This window comes from Rousettus aegyptiacus, unplaced genomic scaffold (genome assembly GCF_014176215.1).
Source record: "Rousettus aegyptiacus isolate mRouAeg1 unplaced genomic scaffold, mRouAeg1.p scaffold_m13_p_17, whole genome shotgun sequence".
Taxonomy (NCBI): Eukaryota; Metazoa; Chordata; class Mammalia; order Chiroptera; family Pteropodidae; genus Rousettus; species Rousettus aegyptiacus.
The window spans coordinates 5034905-5059540 of NW_023416292.1; the positions used below are offsets into that span (position 1 = coordinate 5034905).

The 24636-nt window shown below is 35.1% G+C and overlaps 1 protein-coding gene and 1 pseudogene across 2 annotated transcripts in view; both read left to right on the forward strand.

Moving 5' to 3' along the window:
• Positions 1-1860: 1860 nt before the first annotated feature.
• The window catches only part of LOC107497882 (membrane cofactor protein-like), a 29092-nt gene continuing 6316 nt past the window's right edge, over positions 1861-24636 (forward strand). Inside the window, exons 1-7 of one of the 2 annotated variants that reach the window (XM_016120220.2) lie at positions 1861-2082; positions 11635-11820; positions 12198-12309; positions 16762-16847; positions 18698-18895; positions 21235-21417; positions 23716-23763. In XM_016120220.2, coding sequence (XP_015975706.2) covers positions 11667-11820; positions 12198-12309; positions 16762-16847; positions 18698-18895; positions 21235-21417; positions 23716-23763 — 781 coding nt within the window. In that variant the 5' untranslated portion in view covers positions 1861-2082; positions 11635-11666. The remainder of the gene's footprint in view (positions 2083-11634; positions 11821-12197; positions 12310-16761; positions 16848-18697; positions 18896-21234; positions 21418-23715; positions 23764-24636) is intronic. The other variant, XM_036234458.1, reaches the window with a different exon arrangement.
• On the forward strand, positions 11139-11257 carry LOC118613008 (annotated as a pseudogene).

Here is a 24636-nt window from a genome sequence, read left to right on the forward strand (position 1 = left end):
AGTAATGCTGTTATCAGAGAGTGGGGATCCTCTTCCAGAGCGTTGTCCAGGTTCTTAATGTCTCGAACAAAGAATTGAGCCAGATGCTGAAATACAATGTAACAGTGTAAAAGTGCATTTCAATAACATCTTCCTTGTTCACATCTCCCCTCTTTATTCTGGCTGTGACTACTTTGGAAAATATGTTGTTGTGGTTATTGGTATCAATTCCTCAGTAAGTCAGCCCCAAGGACAGGGCAGAGCGTGATATCTCCAGGCGCCAGCTGCCTGGGAGAAAATAGCTCCCAAGGCTCCCAAGAAGAACAATAAAACAATATTGCTGGTGGAGTATAGATAACAAAACTAACTGCCAACATCTGCTTCTGTAAACCTGCTTGCTTGCTGGAGGGGGTTTTGGGGGCTTTTTAAGCTATCCCCTCTGGAAGCTCGAGCCTGATTCTCTAGCGGGGAGAATCAGTCGCCGGCTAATAAGGGTTCATAATCTCAATTGGCTCCGTGGGTCTTAGATTTGAACATGCTACAACAACAATAGAAAAGAAAAGTTTTATTAGAAGGGAAAGTACACTTCCAGATGTGGAAGCAGGCCTGAGCAAAAGAAGCGTGGCTCAAAAGGCCTGGTAACAAAAGCCTCTGGGGTTTTTATCCTGTTTTGCTGTGTGTGGTTACTTTTCTTAGAGGCGTGGGCTTCCTTGATTGACAACTAAGATTGACAGGGCTCAATAATTCATCATTTTGCTTTCTGCACAAGTTTGTTTCCAGAATTCAGTCTGTTATATTGATATTAATGAACTTTCGGGCATATGCATCATACTATAATGATAGTATAATGAGGCACAGGGGAGTTGAAGGTTGTTGGGGATCTTCATTGAGCAGGTGCAAGTGACTGGCTTAAACTGGCACCTTATTCTCTGCCTACTGATTTCTTTGTGTGAGTTAAAAAAAATGCCTTCTGGCTTGCTTAATTGTGGACAGATTAGGGAGGACCCCCTTCTAGGATAGGATAACCTCAGTGTCTTTGCAGGCTGACCTGGAACTCCCTAACTTTCCTGCCTACCTCTTTTCAAAGAGCCATGAACCCCCTTACTACTAGTATGGATATTGACGGACGAGAGGTCTCTTCTTCGTATCTGCTTCCTGCTGAGAAATGGCTGTAGTCCTTGCCTACATGGGTTTCATGGAGCTCTTTCCTTTTCTGCCTCAGTCAGGGTGAGGTCTTGGGTTTCCTGCCAAAGTGTCACCTCAGTCCCCAGATAAGGAAAAAGAAGATATGATTTTATTATTTAAATCATATATCTATTAATTTTTATTATTGATTTTCCTATGAAGTGAATGAAGGAAAACAGGCTTGGTTAATATATTTCTTAAAGAGTAAAAAAAAAAAACCTTTGGCTTCAAGTCTCCTCTCCCCTCAGACTCTAAGTACCCGGCCTGGTTTAAAACCATCTTTGCTTAACAATGGGCTGATCACCCTTATTAATAGCCAGAGGATCTGAGTTGCTCCAGCAATTTCCAGGATTTGAGAAAGAGCCTTTTCCTTAGGAAGGAGGAAAGAAAATTTAACTAGGTTTATTAAAAAGATTAACTCTGCAAGAGCCATTTCATTTCATTTTCTGCTAAAGATGTCCCGTCTCAATGCCAAATATTAACTAAGGACCCTGGTAATCCTGAGAGTTTGGAGACCCCAGAACAAAAGTGGAGCCCTGAGGGGCCTTGGCCCTTGGGCGACCCATTGTCTGGGCTCTGGGTTTCTATTTTCAGGTCGATTCACTTTGTTTTTCAATCCAGCGTTGGGTGGGGGAGGGGGGGCACTAATGACCTAATTGTTTAATTTTTCGGAGCTGCCAGCCCACTGACTTAGATCGGTGAGACCTCAGCAGAGCCATGCAACCCGTTCTCTCCAGCCTTACCGCTGCCAATCCCTGCTTCATGGCCCCGCCTCTCTGTTCGCTGATTGGCTCCGCATGACCCCAGTTCCCGGGTCACTAACGCCTTGTAGCCGCGTATGTCACGCCCATCCGAAGTTCCTCACTTGAAGCTTTGTGAGTCTGCGGATTGTTGCGTCTTTTAGCTGCACTCAAAAAGGTATGTAAATGCTCACCGTCCCTCAGGTTTCCCGCTGATCTCCCCCAAAATGACTGCGTCTTGCGCGATGCACGGAGAAACTCCCCGCTGCACCGAGACTTCCTTTATTTCTTGGTGGTTGGTTGGGATACTTTTGGGGGCTCTTGGGTTCCTGCTACCTACATTCTCCGGTAGGGGCCTGGAGAAGAAGTGCATTCCGGGGGCAAACTGGAATTGGGTTAAGGAGCAGGCTGACCTACTCGAGGGCAGGGAGGGAGCTTTGGTTGGTGGGCCAGGTGGGGGGCGCGGGGCTGGGTCGAACCGGATGTTGCGGAGTTGAGGCGAAGGCATAGCCAGAGATCCCGGGTTGTGCTGTGTAGGAATCCAGGGCGTTGGCAACCATGTGGTGCCCACGGTGAAGGTTGCTTGGTGGTAGGCACCCAGCCCTGAGGGGCACTTGGCGCGACTGGTATTTATCCAGGGCCACAGTGTGTCCCCAGAAAGAGCTTGCTGGTGTTTTGAGACTGAGCCAATCAGGCTGGGGAACTTGGACCCAATGCCCAAGGTGAGGGCTTACTCTTGAGTGCCCAGGTGTGTGGGGATGTTTCTAGGGCCCCAACTGTGCCACTGAGGAGGGTTTGTACTGTGTTTACTGGGCGGGGTGAAGCCTTGGTTAGTGGGGCGTTTGTGCCCGGGTGGATTAGGCTAGGGGTCTCCGAGCCAGGCGTTATTGGGTGACAGGCCAGCGGTGCAACGTGTGGGGCATGGAAACTCCGTGTGCTTTGTGCGAAGGCTGGGGAACACATGTGATGCGTGGAGCCTTTGCGTAAAAGTAGGCTTCAGCTGCCAGAGTTTTAGAGGAAAGGGAGCACAGTGCTTTTTGTATAAAGGTAACAGGCTCCTTTGGCCCCAAGATCATAATGGTGGTATTAGTATGCAGGACTAATTTCCTTCCTTCCTTCCTTCCTTCTTCCTTCCTTCCTTCCTTCCTTCCTTCCTTCCTTCCTTCCTTCCTGCCTTCCGTCCCTGCCTCCCTCCCTCCCTCCCTCCTTCCTTCCTTCTTCCCTCCCTCCCTCTCTCCCTTCCTTCTTCCCTCTCTCCCTTCCTTCCTCCCTCCCCTCTTTCCTCTCTCTTTCTTTTACCATGGACTTACTTCATATTCCCATATAATACAGGCAATGTCCTATTCTATTCTCTAATGTATTTGGGTCCTATTTGAAGGGAGACCAGAAGCAGCCCGAAAATGTTGAGCCAAACCTAGCGAGAAATGAGAATCGAAAGAAATGAACGATAAATAATAGTAATATGATGTTCCCCAACAACTCATAAACTAAAGCGGAAGACCAATCAGATAAATAATGGTAATATGATGTTCCCCAACAACTCATAAACTAAAGCGGAAGACCAATCACTAAGTCTGTTTCGTGTTTCATTGAATGGAATATATATACTGTATATATATATATGTATGTACATAAATATATACATTTAAAGGTACTTATTCTATTAAAGTCATTTTAGAAATTTTCTTTCCTTTGATGCTTTCAAAGGAAAGTATAAAACAATGGATACTTGTATAATTTAATTGCAGACATGCTGTTGTGTGATTTCTCTCTTAGTGGTTCCAGGAAATTCTAGAATGATGCTGTGTATTTGTGTCTAAACGGTATTATACAGAATTTCTAGCTCATGTTTGTTTTTCTATTGTGTGAATGTCTGGCTCAGGGTATTCAGTAAATGATGTTATTAATAAAACTCACCTTTTTACTAATAGTCTTCAAACAATGATATAATTACTAGGGCTTTTTGGTTGTATTTCTGCATTTGTTTCATTTTGGGCAGTTGACTGAGGAATATTCAGATATCAAGGTCAGCACAGTAGAAATGTTGAAAATGTTAGCCCAACAGGTGGATATCAGGACATGATGGAATGAAATGTTGAACTGTGTATATACAGAGAATTTTAGAATTTATAATATGATATGAAATAAGAGTAAAATTTCACTTGTGTAGAATTCTTGACCAGTCTCTCAATCTGAAATAAGACCAATCCAGGCAATAAGAAAAGAAGGGTTCCTCAGGAATGAAAATATATCTATCATCTTTTTCTCTAGGTCCTTAACCTTATAGGTGAAGACTGTGCATTATTTTCGACCTTTAGGACACTTTGTGTCTCCATCATATTAACTTACATATTGTTCTAACACATTTGTTAGATTTTCAAGCCAACAGATAATTAAAAACTAGAGAAATTGTAGAAGTAAAAATGTCACTATTCTAGGGAGAAAAAATAAACTATAAAAAAAAAAAAACCCCAGAAGTAAAAAATTCTAACAGCATAGCATTATAGTAGTGTTGTTACAGGGATATATTCAATACACAGCCCAAACAGCTACCTCGGGGAACCCCTGAGAGAATGCATGACCCATTGATCAGTGAAGGAAGATTAAATTATATTTAAAATAATTTTCAAGAATGCAGTTTTTTTATGTTAGGCTATTCAAAGTAGTAATTTTTGATATTCAAATAGTATCTATTAACTTAAGAAATGATCAGTTCACTAATATGACATACATGAAATGAAGTCTCATATTTTGAAACACTTTAGTCCATATTTATTTTGTTCTATGAAATCCACAATGCCTATATAGTAATCACCTCCTACCATATTATTTTATTTTTTATACCAGAAATCTTTTATTTTATATTTTTGTTATGGTGACATTGGTTAACGAAATCCAATAAGTTTCAGGTGTGCAATTAAACAGTAAGTCATAAAATTTGCATTGTGTGTTCACTGCCCATAGTTAAATTTCTTTCTGTCACCACATATTTGACCCCTGTTACCCCACCTATCTCTCACCTCCCCCCTCCCCTCTACCCTCTGGAACCACTAGTCTATTGTTTGTGTCTATGAGTCTCTGTTTGTTTGTCCTGTTCGTCTGTTGCTTTTAGGTTTATATCCCACATGTAAGTGATATCGCGTGGTTTTCAACTTTTTCTGTCTGGGCTATTTTGCTTAGCATGATTATCTCGAGGTCCATCGATAGGTTGCAAATGGCAGTATTTCATCTCCTTATGGCTTAGTAATAGTCCATTGCATATATGCACCACAGCCTCTTTATCCAGTCATCTATTGTGGGATACTTCAGTTGCTTCCATATCCTGGCCACTGTGAATAATGCTGCTATGAACGTCAGTGTGCAGATATCTTTCTGGATATGTGTTTCAAGTGTTTGGGGTAGAAGGATTGCTGGATTATAAGGTAGATTAATTCTTAGTTTTTTGAGGACCCTCTGTACTGTTTTTCATAGTGGCTATACCAATTTTCAATCCCACCAGCAGTGTATGAGGGTTCCTTTTTCTCCACATCCCCTCCAACATTTATTATTCCTTCTCCTGTTGATTATAGCTATTCTAGCAGGTGTGAGATGGCATCTCATTGTGGTTTTGATTTGTATTTCCCTAATAACTAGCGATGTTGAGCATCTTTTCAAATATTTGTTGGACATTTGTACGCCCTGTAGGGAGAAGTGTCTGTTCAGGTTTTCTGTCCATTTTTTGATTGGGTCATTTGTTTTTCTGTAGTTACTGAGTCATATGAGTTTTTATATTTTGAATATTATTCCCTTATCAGACGCACTGCTTGCAAACATATTTTCCCATTGAGATGGCTGTCTCTTTACCTTGTTGACAATTTCTTTTGCTGAACAGAAGCTTTTTAGTTTGATGTAGTCCCATTCATTTCTTTCTGCTTTTACTCCCCTTGCCTTTTAGGTAAAATTCATGAAATCCTCTTTAAGTCCAAGGTCCGTGAGTTTAGTTCCTATATTTTCTTCTATGCAATTTATTGTTTCAGGTCTTACATTCAACTCCTTAATCCATTTTGAGATAGTTTTGATGTGTGGTGGTTGGCAGCAGCCTAATTTCATTCTTTTGCAGGTGACTTTTCAGTTTTCCCAGCACCATTTATTGAAGAGGCTTTCCTTTCTCCACTGTATGTTTTTGGCTCTTTTGTTGAAAATTATTTGCCTATATAAATGGGGGTTTACTTCTGGACTCTTGATTCTGTTCCACTAATCTTTATGTCTGTTTATCTGCCAATACCATGCAATTTTGATTATTGTCGCTTTGTAGTATAATTCGAAGTCAGGCAGAAGATGACTTCAGACTTGTTCTTTTTTCTCAGGATGGCTTTGGCGATTCGAGGTCTTTTGTGCTTCCATTCAAATCTGATGATTTTTTGTTCTATTTTTTTAAAAAATGCCAATGGGATTTTGACGGAGATTGCATTAAATCTGTATAATGAACACAGAATATATTTCCAAGAACACAGAATATATTTCCTTTTCTTTATCTCTTTTCAATTCCTTTTAATAGGGTCTTATAGAGGTCTTTCACATGTTTCATTAAATTTATTCCTAGGTATTTTATCATTTTGTTGCAATTGCAAAAGGAATTCTTTTTTCCACTTCCTTTTCTAATAATTCATAATTAGAATATAGGAAAGCTATGAATTTTGTATTGAGAAATTTTACTGTATTTGCTTATTTTTTTCTAGTAGTATTCTTGTGGAGGCTTTAGAGTTTTATATATAGAGAATGATGTCTTCCACAAATAGTGACTGATTGACTTCTTCATTTCCTATTTGGATGCCTTTTATAACTTTCACTTGCCTGATCGTACTTGCTAGGGTCTCCAATGTTATATTGAATAACAGTGGAGATAGTTGATGACAACCTTGTCTTTTTCCTAATCTTAGAGGAAACGTTTTAGTTTTTCATCATTAAGTGTAATGTTGGCTGAGGGCTTGTCATATATGCCCTTTATTACATTAAGATACTTTGCTTCTATACCAATTTTGTTAAGTGTTTTGATCATAAATAGATGCTGTATCTTGTCAAAGGTTTTTTTCTTTATCTATTGATATGATCATATGATTCTTATTTTTCAATTTGTTTATGTGGTGTATCACATTAATTGATTTGCGTATGTTGAACCATCCCTGTGCCTCTGGGATGAAGCCCACTTGATCATGGTGTGTAATATTTTTAATATGTTACTGTATTCAGTTTGCTAGTATCTTATTTAGGATTTTTGCCTCTGTGTTCATGAGAGATATTGGTCTGTAGTTTTCTTTATTTGTGTTATCTTTACCAGGTTTTGGTCTCAGGGTGATAGTGGCCTCATTAAATGAGGTGGGAAGTATGGCCTCCTCTTCAATTTTTTTGGAACAGTTTGAGGAGAATAGGTATTAAATCTTCTTTGAAAGTTTGGTAGAATTCACTGGTGAAGCCAGCTGGCCTTGGACTTTTACTTTTTGGTAGTTTTTTGATAATTTTTTCAATTTTCATACTGCTGATTGGTCTCTTTAGATTTTCCAGTTCTTGATTCAGTCTAGGAAGGTTGTATCTTTCTTAGTATTCATCTATTTCTTTTCGGTTATTAAATTTATTATTACATACTTTTTCAAGTATTCTTGTATAATTCCTTGTATTTCTGCAGTATCTGTCATAATTTCTCCTCTTTTGTCCCTGATTTTGTTTATTTTTGCCCTTTCTCTTTTCCTTAGTGAGCCTAGCCATGGGTTTGCCAATTTTATTAACCTTCTCAAAAAACCAGCTCTTTGTTTTATTTATTTTTTCTATTATTTTTTTAATTTCATTTTTTTCTGCTCTAATTTTTAATATTTCTTTCCTTCTGCTGTCTTTAGGCTTCATTTGTTCTTCATTTTCTAGTTTTTTAAGGTGAATCATTAGGTTGTTTATTTGGGCTCATTCTTATTTTCTGAGGTAGACCTGTAATGATAGGGTTTTTCCTCTTATTACTACTTTTGTCATGTCTCAAAAGTTTTGATACGTTGTACTATTATTATCATTCGTTTCTATGTATCTCTTGATCTCTCTTTTTATTTCTTCTTTGACCCTGTCCTTCAATATCTTGTTGTTTAATCGCCATGTATTTGTGGTTCTTCCCACTTTTTACACTTGATCTTCAGCTTCAAAGCAGGACGCTCAGAGAATATAATTTCAACCATCTTATATTTGTTGAGGCTATCTCTGTGCCCCAGTATGTGGTCAATCCTTGAGAATGTCCCATGTGCAGTAGAGAAGAATGTATAATCATTTTGCGATGAAAGATTCTGTAAATGTCCGGTTGGTCTAATATGTCATTTAAGGATGTTATTTTCTTATTGATTTTCTGTTTGGATAATCTGTCCATATCCAACAGTGGGGTATTTAGGTCTCCTGCTATAGTGTTTTGATCTGTTTCTCCCTTTAGTTCTGTTAGTAATTTTTTTACTTATTTCGGGGCTCCTCAATTGGGAGTAGAGATATTAATAAATATTATGTCTTCTTGGTGTATAACTCCCTTTATCATTATTAAGTGGACTTCGGAATCTTTCTTTACCTTTTTTATTTTGAAGTCTATTTCATCTGATATAGGTACCGCTACTTCCACTTTTCTTTGAGTGCCATTTGCTTGAAATATTTCCACCCTTTCACTTCGAGTCTATATTTGTCTTTGGAACTGAGATGCAGCATATAGTTGGGTTTTACTTTTTGATCCAATCTGCAAGACTGTGCCTTTTTATTGATGAGTTCAGTCCATTTACATTTAGGGTGATTATTGAAATATGAGATTTTCCTATAGCCATTTTATTTTTTGCTTTCTGGTAGGTTGGTGTTTCCATTGCTTTCTTGTCCTTGTGTTTCTGTTTTGTTATGTTTTTCTGGTTGGGTTTTGTGGATTTTCCCTCTGGTCCTTCTTGTTTTATGTTATATACTTCAGTTCCAAATCTTTGGCATGTGGTTACCATTATGAATATGTAGAGGGTAGTTATCTATACAGTAGTCCATTTTATTCTGTGTGTACCTTATCTCCATTCCCCTTTGCTAATTTAAAACCTCAGATATTCCCCTTTTCTGGCATGCTTGTCTCAGTTTGTCCCTATGTGTGTTGAACTTTCATCACTATCTTGTAATATTGTTTCTTCTTATCATTTATGCTTATAATGCCCTGTTCTTAATAAGGGTTGCACTATTCTACTTCTATCTGCCTGAGAAGCAGCTTACTCATAGTTATGTATTGTTTTGCCATTTTGTTTTAGGTGAGCTGACCCCTTTCAATATTTCAGGCTTCATAGTAAAGACTTCCCTCAATTTTTGTATGTCTGGAAAAGTCTTTATTTCTCCTTCATATCTAAAGGAGAGGTATGCTGGATACATTACTCTTGGATGGTAGTTCCTTTCATTTAATAGTTTGAGTATTTGATTCCACTCCTTTTTGGCTTGTAAGGTTTGTGCTGAGAAGTCTGACGATACTCTAATGGTTTTTTTTTTTTTTTTTAAGATAGGTAACCATCTTCTTTTTCCAACTGCCGTGAAAATTCTTTCTTTGTCTTTGATTTCTGATCATTTTAATATGCTGTGTCTTAGAGAACACCTTTTTGGGTTGAGATAATTTGGTGTTTGTTGACTTCTTGAATTCCAAGCTCCAGTTCATTGCTTAGATTTGGGGAATTCTCGTCAATATTTGTCTGAAAATGCTTTCTAATCTCTGCTCCTTTTCCTCCCCTTCGAGAAGACCCATGTTCTTCTGTTTCCTTTTCTGATGGTGTCAGCTAGTCCTTGTATTTCTCTTTCATTGTTTTTTATTTTTTGGTTTCTCTCTTCTTGATTTATTTCTAGATTTCTGTCTTCAATATCACTGATTCTTTCTTCCATTTGGTCAACCCTATTTCCCGGGCGTGCTATTTCATTCTTCATCTCTTTCAGTATACTGTGTCCTTTATCTCCAGAAGTTCTATTTGGTTCTTTTTAAGAGTTTCAATCTCCTTGCTAAAAAACTCTTTCTGCTGATTTAGTTGTTTTTTCAATTGCTGAAATTGTTGATATGAATTATTTGGGATATCATTGAGTTTTCTCAGAAGTACCATCCTGAATTCTCTGTCATTTAAGTTGCATATTTCCGTGTCATTTAAGTTGCATATTTCTAAGATTTTTCTCTTTCTTTCTGACCTGCCTTTTTACCCTGGTTGTTCATGGTGTTTAATGGACTATTTCTCCACATGGGCATTAAAGGAAGCATATTCTGCTTTTTTCACAGAAAGAGGATTTATTATATAAAAGTCTCTCTTTAGCCTGTTGCTAAGAAGGTGTTTTTCTTTTGGTTTCCAGTAGGTGGTGTATAAGCCTCTTGGATCCTTGCTTTATAAAAAGTCTTAATAATGCCTTTTTGTCCCCTTATAAATATTCAATCACGCTCATTACCCTCAGTCTCAGTCCCTGTCAGTGTTAGTGACAGTTTCTGCAGTGTTTGGTCTTGGAGGATATGGGGGTAGGTGCCATTTGGGTTGGGAGATGGGAGCTGCTGCTCAGCCTCACGTTTTGCAACCCTGGGTGGTAATAATCAACTTGCTTCTCCGCCTTCTCCATTTCTCTGCTTTCTGCCCTGATCCCTGGGCACTAGTGCTGTGTGGAGTGCACAACTCCCTCAGGCAGGGCTGTTCAGAGAACTCGCTGCACCTTCTCTCTCTCTTCCCCCCTCTTCCTACAGGGAGCTCTGGCTGCAAGAGGCAACTTTTTTGTTTCCCCTAGTCTACCACCCAAATCCTGGGGTTCTGAGCTTATTTGCAGATCCCTCACTCTGAAGTGCTTGTGTGCAGGTTGAGTGTTTTTTTTGTTGAGTTTTCGATGTTCAGCTTACTGTTGTTTCAAGGGGAGAGATCTAGGGACATCTCTCACTCTTTCATGTTTCTGACATTCTTCTGTATCATTTTTTGAATATCTACTGGGTACAGAGTGAAGTAGAAAAGGAAGGCATATGATCCTTGATCTCTAAGAGCTTGCCTCCTGAGAAGAGACTAAGCCTGAAGTGACAAGTGATCATAAGTTTGTTTCCAACTGTGAAAGAGTAACCTAAGCATAGTGCTATATACTATAGAAAACTTCTTAGAGGGGAAGTGAGTTTCGAAATGAATTTAGAAAGAAGTGGGGAATCATGTATCCCTGTATATATTTTTAAGATAAAAAACCTTGATTTTGTCTTTTCAGTTAACTTTTGAAAAAAATTCAGTCTATGGCCATGCTACCCTGAACAAGCCCAATCCCTCCCGATCTTGGAAGCTAAGCAGGGTCAGACCTGGTTAGTACTTGGATGGGAGACCACCTAGGAAGACCAGATGCTCTAGACATAAAAAATAAAAAATAAGGGATTGTAAACTGACAAGGTCCTTGCAATCTGTGAGGGCAACTAAGGGTTGCCTTGCAAGAAAGGAAGGAAGGAATGAAGGAAGATAGGAAGGAAGGAAGTGGGGAAGGGAAGGAAGGGAGAAAAAAGAAATTCAATTAATTCCTCAACAAACCAAAAGCTAATAGTATGTTATTTAAAATAAGCACAGCACATCCTCCAGTACTACCGCCTCTTGGGTGAAAACATGGAACAGTTGTTTAAAATCTTACCAAGGACCTTTCCATATATTATGTACTACCTACTTGCTGCCAGGCTATAGTCCCTGGCTGGTCAAAGAGATTAAATACTATTTTTATGTTCTTATTTTCTTATCTCTAGATGCCTGTGGTGAACCACCAGTGTTCGAAAGTATGACGTTAAAGGGTGTCCCTAAATCTTTGTATTCACCTAGGGAAAAAATACATTATAATTGTAAACCAGGGTACCGTCAGAGACTATTTCATTCCACTAGTACCTATTGTGAAGAAAATAACATGTGGCACCTTATCCCTGAAGGTTGTACCAGTAAGTAAATACCTTGCGTGTGTGTGTGTCTGTGTGTGTGTGAGTGAGTGCATGCATGTGCATCTGTGTGTGTGTGTGTACGCATGCTCTGGTGAGTTTTTTACACATTTTAGAGTTCAGTTTCCATTATGACAATGATGATTTTTTTATGTGAAACTAGGTTTTAGAAAACAATGCTTTTTAGGCTTTAATAAATCTCCTAGGAATTTTTGTAAGCAATTGGTTGCCTGGGTAAATGTGAATTTTACATTTGCCCTTTAATAGTTAACTGAAGAAAATAATATCATATGAATTGAAAATAGCAGTGTAGAATTTTGATCCTGATTCAAATCTGTCTTGAAACTGATATAAAAATGAATTTGAAAATTCTATTTTAGGAAAAGAATGTTCAGCTCCAAATGTCTCAAATGGTGGGATATTAGACCCAAATTTCACCGTTCACTTTGGCTTTCAGTTCGATAAAGAATTTCACTTTTATTGTGATGAGGGGTAAGTAAGTTGCTCCTTAGAGGACATAAGGTAAATATTACCAATTTAATTTTTGTTTTGCTACTCTTAAGCATTCTCGTAAAATTATTCTGTTATGCTTACTGTGTGACAAGTTGTACTAACCAATCAGTTCTTGGGCTTTTTACAGAGACTGAAAAATATGTACTTAATAGAAAGAAATTTAAATTGAAGGAAAGCATATTATATAATACTTGTAACAGGTAATGATAAGGTTATTGTAAGCATCAAAAATGTACTAATCACGGTGACTTTATCTTTGATAATGAAGTGCACCTATTTAAAATAATCGGTTCTCAGAGTTGAGGGCGGACACACAGAAATGTTTTGTGGAAGTCCTCTAATTCCTTATATACCTTCTATCTGGTTGTTCCATCCTTTATTGTGTTGGGGTATTGAAGTCTCTAACTATTATATGTATTTCTCCCTTCACTTCTGTTTTTGCTTCATATGTTTTGATGATCTGTCATTAGGTGCATAAATGTCTATAACTGTGATATTTTATTGTTACATGTCCCTTTATTAATATTTAATGTCCTTTGTCTCTTGTAACCTTTTTTATTTTAAGTCCATTTATCTGATATTAGTATAGCCACCCCTGCTCTCTTTTGGCTACTGTTTGCATGAAACATCTTTTTCGATCCATTCGATCTCAACCTGATTTTGTTTTTGGATCTCAAATGTGTCTCTTGTAGACAGCATATAGTAAGATCATGTGTTTTTATCCATTCTGCCAAACTCTTTCTTTTGATTAGAGCATTTAAGTCATTTAAATTTAAAGTAATTAGTGACAAAGAAGGACTTTTGTCTTTGTGCTATTTGCTTTCTATATGCTTTATAGTATTTTTTTTATCCCTCATTTTCTGCATTACTGTTTTCTTTTTTTTTTTTAGTTGTCTTTTTGTAGTGAAATGTCTAAATTCCTTTTTCATTTCTTTTTGTGTATATTCTATGGCTTATTTCTTGTGGTTAGTAGGGAGATTTTATTTAAAATTCTAGTTATGTCAATCTAAATTAGAATTTTTACTAGGTTAACATTATAACATCAAAAATTTAGCTCCTTCACAGCTCCATTCTCACCCCATTTGTTTGTTACCGTCACAAAATCTAATCTTTCTATGATTTTGTGTCTCAAAGCATAAATTAATAGTTCTTTTAAATAGCTTATATAGAAAACAGAATTTGGAGTTTAAAAACACAGTTACAGTAATGCTAATTTTTACAATAATTGTTTTTTTCCTTAAATATATCTTAAATGTGACAAAAACAAAAATTACGGTTACAAGCTATTGTTACAATAATATGAGCTTTTCTAATTGCTCATGTATTTAACTTTAATGAGATATTTATTTTTCTACATGACTAAAGTCACTTTCTAGTGTTCTTTCATTTCACCTTGGATGACTCCCTTGAGGATTTCTTGCAGGAGTGGTCTAGTGGTCAAACTCCTTCAGCTTTTGTTTATCTAAGACTATTTTAATTTTCCTTCACTTTTAAAGATGCTTTTGCTGAATAAAGGATTTTTTGTTTAAAGATCTTTTTTTCCTTTTAGCACTTTTAGTATTTCAGCCCACTGTCTTCTGGCCACCAAAGTTTTTGATTATCTGATTATCTTATTGAGGATCTCTTGTATGTGATGATTCACTTTTCTCTTTCTGTCTTCAAGAGTTTCTCTTTGTCTTTGGTTTTTGAAAGTTTTATTATAGTACTCCCTAGGTATATGTGGGGTATTATTTCCAGCCCCCCAGCCCACTAACCCCTCTACAGATACCAACCCAAGTCCTTCTATAAAATGGCTTAATATTTGCACATAACCTATGCACATCCTCCCCATATGTCACAATTACTTATAATACCTAATATAAGACAAATGTTATGTAAATAGTTGTAGCACTAAATTGTTCAGGGAATAATAACAGAAAAGTCTGTACTTTTTCTTTTTAAGAATATTTTCAGTTCTTGGTTGGTTAAATCCACAGATATGGGATTCAAAGGGGGTGTGGATATCTTTGAGGTCATTTTACTTGGAAGTCATGGAGCTTCTTGGATGTTTATATTCATGTCTTTTATCAAATTTGGGAAGTTGTCAGCCATGATTTCTTCGTGTATTCTCTTTGCCAGTTTCTGTGTTTGATATTTCCACTTTATTCACACATAACTTTCTTGACTTTCTCAACTTCTTAATTTAGTTCTTTGAGCTTCTTTAAGATATTTTAAAGTCTTTGTCTAGTAAATCTGCCATCATGCCTTTATCAGGGACAAATTTGTTGATTTTTTTCTTTTAAATGGGTTGTACTTTCCTTTATCTTTGTATGTTTGTGATTTTTTCATGTAATATGACATATTTGAATGTGAAAATTTGGTAACTCTGGAAATCAGCTTCTTCATCTTTCTTAGCCCTTGCTGGGTTTTGTTATTTTATCTTATCTATCTATCTATCTATCTATCTATCTAATTGTTTGTTTGTTTGTTTGTTTATTTATTTATTTATTTATTTATTTATTTATTTATTTAATTTTACGTCTTTGTGCTGAAGATGAGCCTGAGATGTAAACAGAATATCTCAGTTTGTTCCTGAGCCTTTCCCTGAGCACATGAACTCAATTTCTAATTTTCCATATATAGGCAATTATTTTTGAAGACACCGATTTCTAATGTCTGGCTCCTAAGAGGGAAAATGTTAAAAATAGAGTGGGGAGCAAAGGGTGTATAATCTTTAAATCCTTTGAAAGTCACTTCAGCTGGGGAGAAAGCGGCTTGCTAGCCAGCAAGGAGACGCTGCAACAATGGCTGTGTATTTCTTCGTCTGCTTCTCTGTGATTAGAAGCAGCAATCAGAGCACAGATCTCTGATATTTGGAGGATATTTTTGCCCACTCTGGCTACTGCAGCCTATTCCAAGAACTCTTAACACAGCCGCCTGAAACATGGTTGAGGGTCAGAGATATGTAGCTGCTATTTTCCTAAGAGCTGAAATTGAAATTACATTTACTTGTCAGAACCTTCCCCTTGGGAGCTGAAAGCCTTCAACAGACTTCAGAGTTCCAAAATAGTTACATCAGACAAATTCTGCCATTACAATTTTTGTCTATAGTCGGGGAGACAGTCCTAGTGCATCCTACTCTGCCATCTTCCCAGAATTCTCTTTTAAAATAATAAAATATAGAGAAAGCGAATGAGCATTGGTGGATAAGTCAACTAGAGCCATGTATAAGTGGTTTTACTATTTTTTTAACTTAATCAAGTAAAAATACGGGAACATCCAGTTAATAGTTCAGATAGAGAGACTGCTAAAGCATATTGAAGGATACCAAATATTTAAGACATAGATTCTTCTCTTAGAATTAATTGCCTTATTGACAAACAATATACACAGAGAACTTTCAAAACAATAGTAAATAAGAAGTACCGAATAGTTACTGATGATTATTACAATGAGAGTCTAAAAGAAGAAAGTACTGCGAATTTAAATCATTAGGACAGTTTTTATCAAATGGTATGCCTGAGCTATTCCTAGAAAGATATTCTGATCTAAAGAATACATGTATATCCCATTATATTGTGCTTTGCTTTATTGTGCTTTGCATATGTTGCATTTTCATTAACATCAAGGCATAACCCTCCACCAGTAAAAATGTTGCAACTCATTGAAGGTTCAGATGATGGTTAGAAATTTTTAGAAAAAAAGTATTTTTAGGTTAAGGTTCATACATTGATTCTTTAGACATAATGCTATTGCACAATTTATAAACTACAGTGTAGTGTAAATATAACTTTTATATGTACTGATAAGCCAAAAAATTTATGTGACTCAATTTATATGATTTTCATTTTATTGTGGTGGTCTGGAACTGAACTTATGATATCTCTGAGGTATGCCTGTATTAAAAGTTAAAACCTAACACTCCCTATGTGCCAGATGCTAACTCATGAATACTCAAAATAATCCTACAAGGTATATACTATTTATCCCCTTTTCGTAGATGAGGAAACTGAGCAAGAGAAATAGTAAAGGACTTGGCTAAGCACAAATAACAAGTCAGTTGCGGAGCTGGGACTTGAATACACACAAGCAAGCTGTAGGGCCTTATGTCTCTAATCAGTCATTGTTGTGACTAAGCAGAATGCAAGGAGCAAAAGCAAAGTTAATATATATGTGACTGCCAGATATTGCAAAGAGGCCAGACTGACAGGCATGACAGATTTATTTAGATATCTTTGTCCTTGCCAATGTGTGTTCAAATGCAGAAACCGTTAATGTAGCTAAATTCCAAACTCAGTTAGCCCTTTTATTACGTTATGTCTTTTAAGAAAATTCCCCCTCAAATTATGGTAGTACAGAAAAAAAAAAAACAATACATGAAAATTTTTGGCATTATTATGTGTATCTTGTTAATTGTTAAAGAAAACAGTTACCTTTTCTTTTTTCATTTAGTTATTACTTAAGAGGAGAAAACATTCTTACTTGTAAACGTTCTGGAGACAACGTGTACTGGAACTATGATGTGCCAAAATGTGAAAGTAAGTAAATTTTTACTTTAGAATTTAGACCAGCAATTCTCAGCCCTTTTGGCCTTAGGACTCACTTACACGGATTTTTTTAAAGTATATTGACATGCAATATTATATTAGTTTCAGAGGTACAACAGAGTGATCAAACATTTATGTGCCTTACAATGTGATCACCATGATAAGTCTAGTAACCATGTGTCACCATACAAGTTCATTACAACATTTTTGACCATATTCCCTGCTCTGTACATTACATTCATGTGAGTTATTTATTTTATAACAGGAAGTTTTATTTCATATTCCCCTTAACCTTTTACACCCATCCTTCCAGGCCCCTTTGTTCTGGCAACCATATTTGTTCTCTGTATCTATGAGTCTATTTCTCTTTGTTTGTTTTTCTTAGATTATACATATAAATGAAATCATGTGGCATTTGCTTTCTCTGTTTGACATTTCACTTAATGTAATAATATCCTCTAGGTCCATTTATGTTGTTTCAAATGGCAAGTTTTCATTCTTATGTCTGAGTAATATTCCATTGTATGTATGTGTGTAGAGTTATATGTCTCACATCTTCTTTATCCATTCATCTATTGATGGACACCTAGGTTGTTTCTATACCTTGGCTGTTGTAAATAATGCTTCAGTGAACCTAGGGGTGCATATATCTTTTCAAATTAGTGTTTTTGTTCTCTTGAGATAATATCCACAAATACAATTGCTGGGTTGTATGCTAGTTCTATTTTTAATATTTTGAAGCACCTTCATAGTGTTTTCCAAAGTGGCTGCACCAATTTACAATCCCAGCAACAGTTCACAAAAAAGTTTCTCTTTTTTCCACATCCTTGCCAACCCTTGCTGTTCGCTCTTTATGCTTTTAAATTAACAAAGATCCCAAGAAACTGTCTTTATGTGGATTATGTTTATTAATATTCATTATGTTGGAATTAAAAGTAAGTTTCTAAAATATTTATTTATTAATTTATTTTTTAAAACAGGAACAATACATGATAACACATAGAATATATTTTTTATGAAAAATAAAATTGAAAGCAACAAATGAAGAAAAAAACTCATAGAGGCAAATATTTAGTAGTTACTAGAGGGAACATGAAGAATTGGGAAGTAGATTAGGGTAACAGGGGTCAAATATATAGTGCCAAAAGGAAATTCAACTTTGGGTGGTGAACATACAATACAATATACATATGACATATTTTTGAATTGTATACTTGAAACCTATATAATTTCATTAACCAGTGTCACCCAAATAAATTTAATTAAAAAAAAATTAAAACGAAATTTCCAAAACAAATGGAATAGTGGTATTGTTTTACATTTTTATAATCTCTTCAAAATCTGACATAAAGGAAGATATGGATTCAGTCTGTTACAAAATAACACCATTTGTAGCTTCTGGAAACTTTCAACATACATTCATAAGTATGAAAGTGAAAAAAGAAAAATATTTTGGTATTACTGAGAACCAATGATTTATCAAATGAATATATTTAGAAATTACAAAGCATTTCTCAGGTAGCAGTGAATTTTATCTTTAATCACAAACATATTTTGTCATTAAATTTTTAGTGACTCATGACTAGAATAAAAATTAGCATGGACTTTTATATAAATATAGGTGTTTCATATAGGTATCTAAAAAGTGACTTTTGTTTTGAAAGTGTATTTCTACATGGTTTGACTTTGGAGTAATACATTTTCTCATAAACACCTTCCTCTAAATGAGTAGAAGTTATATGTTAATGAATTTATTGAAGACAAGTTCATAGGACTTTACTAATGTGTTTTAATCTTTCACCTTTTTTTTTCTCGCTTTTCTTTTTTTTTCTCTTCTAAAGAAATTTTTTGTCAATCACCTGGAAAAATAAAAAATGGACAGCACACAAATAGTTGGAGGGATATATTTGAATATAATGAATTAGTAACTTATAGTTGTGACCCTTCAAATGAATCAGAGGAATATTCACTTGTTGGAGATAGCAAGCTTATTTGTTCTGGACCTGACACATGGAGTACTGACCCTCCTGAGTGTAAAGGTAATAGGATTTCCATTTCTTTCTTTCTTTATTTGTAAATACTGTGGAAAGACTTTGTAGATAGTTAATCTATAAGTAAACAGCCATATATACTTCCTCTTCTTGTTACATTGACTTCTAATTTAATATATGTCAAGTTAAATCAAAAATAATTCTAATTGTAGAATCCCCCACCCCCAACTTCACATAATTCTGGCATTCTAATTTATACAATGTGAACTACTATGTATATGTATGAGTTAGGATTTTTTTTTTTTTGCTTGAAAGAACCAAAAAACTCAAAACACACTGGCTTAAAAATAAAAAGATTTTCTTATATTAAAATGTCTGGACACCCAGAAGAAGGATTGTTGGGTTATATGGTAATTCTATTCTTAATTTTTTCAGGAACCTCCATTCTGTTTTCCATAGTGGCTGTACCAATTCACATTCCCACTAGCATTGTATGAAGGTTCATTTTTTTCCCTACAACCTCTCTGACATTTACTATTGTCTTGTTAATAATAACCTTCCTTACAAGTATGACATGGTATCTTATTGTGGTTTTGGCTTGCATCTATCTAATAGCTAGTCAAGTTGAGCATCTTTTCATACGTCTGTTGACCATTTAGATGTCTTTTTGGGAGAAATGTCTGTTTATGTCCTCTGCCTATTTTTTAATTGAATTGTTTGCGTATTTATTGTTGAGTTGTATGAGTTTTTTATATATTTTGGATATTAGCCCCATATTGAAAGCATTGTTTGCAAATATCTTCTCCTATTCAGAAGGTCACCTCTTTATTCTGTTGATGATTTCTTTTGATATATGAACCCTGCTGTTCATTGCAGCCTTATTCACGGTGGCCAAGATATAGAAGTGATCGAAGAGTCCTTTGATGATTAGATAAAGAAGATGTGGCACATATATACAATGGAATATTACTCAATCATAAGAAAAGATGAAATACTGCCATTTTCCATAACATGGATGGATCTTGAGATTATCATTCTAAAGCAAAATGAGTCAGAAAGGAAAAGTTGAGAATTATATAATTACACTCATATGTGGGACATAAAACTGAAAGCAACAAACAAAAACTCATTGACACAGACAAAAGTTTAATGGTTACCAGAAGGAAAGAGGGAGGTCAGGGAGGGTAAAGGGAGTCAAATATATGGTGACAGAAGATGTGACATTGGATGATGAACACACAATGCAATATACAGATGATGTATTATTGAATCGTACACTTGAAACCTACATGATTTTATTAACCAATGTCACCCCAATAAATTTATTATTTTTTTAAAAAAGCAGCCACAGGGATATGAAGTACAGCTTAAGGAACACAGTCAATAATAATCTAAGACCATGTATGGTGTCACTACCCAACCTGCACAACAAGAATTGCTAAAGGAAGTTTTTCAGGATGAAAGGATGATATTTGATGGAAATTCACATCACAGGCAATGAGGAAGAGTACTGTTCTGATTTAAAAGTTACATTATGTAACTTTTTCTATTGCTCAGATTTAATCACTGCCCAGCCCATTGTTTTTGTTTTCCAAATTCTTCCAAACCCTTTACTAGATCCTGAAGTCAATCTGGAAGGTCATGGCCAGCATTTTACTTCTTGAGAAGTAGAGTAGAATGGGAAATACCAATGTACTAAGATGAATTTTAAATATTAACTTTTAACTTTATCTTAGGCCTGTAGTATTATATACTGGTTTACAATGTATAATGTGGTGTTCGATCTGTGGGTTATAGTTTAAAGGTTTGGAAAACAGGGTCCTAACTCCACTGGCCTTTCTATTTCTTGAGCATCCCAGTTCCTACACGTTGCTGTGTGAGGACTTTCTATTTGCACATCTTTGCAGGGCTAGCTCCATTTCAGCTTTTACGTCTGGCTCAAGTATTACCTTCTCCCAAGAGTCTTCCTGCCTTTCTAAAAGGCAAGGTACTATAATCAGTGTCAGCATGCAATTTAAAAAAATTCCTAGACCTATAGAGTACCAAAAGTAGCCTTTGAACTTACCCAAAATTTGTATCTGATAGTCACACCTTTCTCAAAATTTACAGAATATACAAATTTAAAAAATAATAAATAAATAAGTAAATAAATATGTAGGAAACCAATAAACTATAATGAAAGTTCGTTCTAGCTGTAAAACTTTACTAGATTTCTCTAAATCTGTTTACCTGGAATTAAAATGCACAGTCTTTTTTTTTTTTTTTATAGTTAACATCTCGTCTTTCATTCCTTCTCTCTTTTCACAGAAATCAATGCTCTGCACTATTTTTTCCCATACTTTATTAAAGCAACTTTCTGTTATTTCTGGAATTTCTCTATTTCTCAGTGGTCAAATGTGAATATCCAGTACTCAAGAATGGAAGACTGGTATCAGGAATTAAAGAAAAATTTTATTATCAAGCTGTGGTTTTATTTGAATGCCTGAAAGGTTTCTACCTTCATGGCAGCAACCCAGTGTTCTGTGGTGAAAACAATACTTGGGAGCCTGAGATGCCAACATGTATTAAAGGTACAAATTTTATCATTTTCTGTCTCGGTTTTTTTTTTTAAGAGTTTGTTTTTGACATTAAGTATCAGTGACACAGAGTAACTGAAAAGAGGCGATTTTAGTAATTAATTCTGCCTTGTATTCCTATCTATGACAGATGTGTGACATAAAATTCACATAGAATTATGCTGTTTTGATTTCGTATGTTTTCATAGGGTTCTTAGCACATTATGTACATCACACAGGTATATAAATTTCTCTTATTTGGTATTTTTACGTATAAAAATGGATAGCAACCATTTTTCACAATAAGTCAGATCATTGGAACTTTTACTGTATAAGTGAAGAAATAAAACCATAATTCATATAAATGAAAAGAAAGTGGTAACTCCCAAGTGATCGATTCTACATTATTATGTTTTTCAATGTCAGTCCTTCTTAATACAAAACCTCTTATTTTGAGTCGTTCAAATTTAATAACTTCTTGCTTACATTTTACAGAAATTTTTTAAATTTATATTTTTATACTCATTCATTACTTTTAGTAAGAAAAGGTGAAAGAACATATTTTCAGCCATTTTCATTGTTAGTGATTCTAAAATTATTTGCCATAGTCTGCAGATATAAATAGCTATGTAAACCTGAGCAAATTACTTAAACTTCAGATGTATTTACTGATATGTAAAATGATTTAATGCCTTCCTCGATGGGTGATATAAAGCTTAAATTAGTTGCACTTAAAGCACTTAGCACAATACCTGGCATATAGGAAACTCTTAAAGGAAGCTCATATATGACTTATAGTTTACTCCAATTGACATTAGTAAAGAGCATTTGTTTTCTAATATGTATTTTTTTTGTGACACTGACTTTTTTAATTTATTTAAAAAAGAATCTGTTGACACATAGAAAGTTTCTTTCTGGTTCAGGGCTATGTTTCATTTTCTGGACTGCAACCAATTTAGCTCTTTTTATGTAGCACAATTCGAACTGGGAAATTTCTGCTGTCTTCCAGAATAAGACTGGTATTTCTACTACCCCCACCCTTCCCCACCTCATACAATTATTCTTTTTCCCTTACTGAGCATGTCCATTTTGAAACAGAAACTTAATTTCATAGCAACTGAAAGGCACGAAAAGTCCTCATTTATTAAAATAAAATGGAGTATTTTATGCTCTGCTTTAATGCTCTTTAATGCTCTCCTTAAGACTAGAGAGACTATTTTGATATGGTGGAAGGAATTGCCTTTCTGATTTCAGTGCTGCTATCTCTGGCTTCTCTTTGGTTTAAGCAGAAACAAGAGACAAGAAGAATAGTGGGGAAAACATTAGCCTGGGTTGACCTTGCTCAGGGTCCTAGTTTTGCTCTGCTTACTGTGGGCTTTGGTTTTCTGATTAATAAAGGCACTGAACTCAAATAAATCCCAATTACTAGCCTCTAATTTATTTGTGTATTTCCTATTGTCCTAATATTTTAAAGGATTGAGGGGAATTATGCATGTTAATATGATAATTAGAACTCCTTTTTCTAATAATTCCTGTATATCTGGTACCTGGTAGCCTCCTTAAATACATTAGTTGAGTGCTGTAAGGTTTGAGGGTGAGAAGAGGGTGGTAAAAGAGATGGATTTTTGGTGAACTGAGAAATTAAGATTGCATGTGCAATTTATTTTCATCAACTCATCCACATTTACTCACATAGTCCTGGTGCGCTGTGGGATACTGTATTTGTTGATAGGCTCTGTTGAAAGAATTGACCATAAGAATTAATTCAGAGTTTATAAACACTGAGACAGTTTAGTATTTCAAAGAATAGAATTGTGAGAAAAAGCTCATAAAGAGGAGAAATGATGGGGATCTTTTTTAAAGATGAAAAATCAAAACTCCTCATGGAATTATTAATCATTTTTTATCATCAGAGAAAAACTATATGGAAAGGATCAATAACAATATATGATGGTGATAAAGTAGATCTGATGATGCTAATATGAAAAAGTATTCATGAAATATAAAGGAAATTATACAAAATATGTGGTATGATACTATCTGGATGGTATTTTTTAAAAAATATATTTGCTCTGAACACATTTTTATGATTGGTTTACTTCTGGGATTTATAGTATAGAATATAAAATTATAATGAACATTTATGTACCTGTGTAAATATATGTTTAGGTTATATTCTCAGAAGTAGAAATGCAAATTTCAGAAAGTATGCATATTTTTTTATTTTGAGGAATAATCTTTTATGAAATAAAAAATCAAATTCGTAATTTTTATCAATAATGCTGGTGAATGGAATCAAATTCATTTTTCTAGGTTTCAAGCCTACTCATCCAACGAAGCCTCCACTTTCGAGATATCCAGGTTCAATAACTTCTAAACCTACTTATATTGTTAAGAACTTTATAAGGTGATGGGTAAAAAGTCATGTCGTCTTTTAATTTGCATTTATTTAATTATTAATCAGGCTGAACTTTTTTGTCTACATTTATCTATTCATGACCTTTGCTCATTTTTCTGTTAGGCTTCTAAAATGTTATTTTTGCTGATTGTGAAAGCTTATTATAAATTAAAGTTCTTTTAAAATGTTGTGAGCTTTTTTGTGTGTGCAATGGTATATTACTCAGGCATAAGAAAAAATGAAATACTGCCATTTGTGACATGGATGGATCCGAAATTATCGGGCTAAGCAAAATAAGTCAGACAGAAAAAGTTGAGAACTATATGATTTCACTTATGTGCGGGATATAAATTGGAAGCAACAAACTAACAAGACAAACAAAAACTTAGAGACACAGACAACAGTTTAGTGGTTACTAGAGGAAAAGGGGGAAGAGGTGAAGGTAGATAGGGAGAAGGGGTCCAATATATGATGACAGAAGGAAATTTAACTCTGGGTAGTAAACACACAATGTAATATACATATGACATATTATTGAATTGTACACATGAATTCTGTATAACTATATTAACCAATGTCACCCAGTACATTTAATTAAAAATAAAATAAAAATAATTAAAAATAATGTAATGAATATTTTTCCAGGTGTGTTTTGGCCTTGATTTTACTAGTCATTTTCTTTTAAAATATTTATACTATACTATTGGATATGATTCCTTTTTATAACTTTTTGTTGCATGAGTAGAATACAAATGTATTTTTGTGAATTTTCATGTATTACAAAAGTATACAGAGTAAAAAATTAGTTCTCCTACTCTTTCTCTAGTCCATTATCT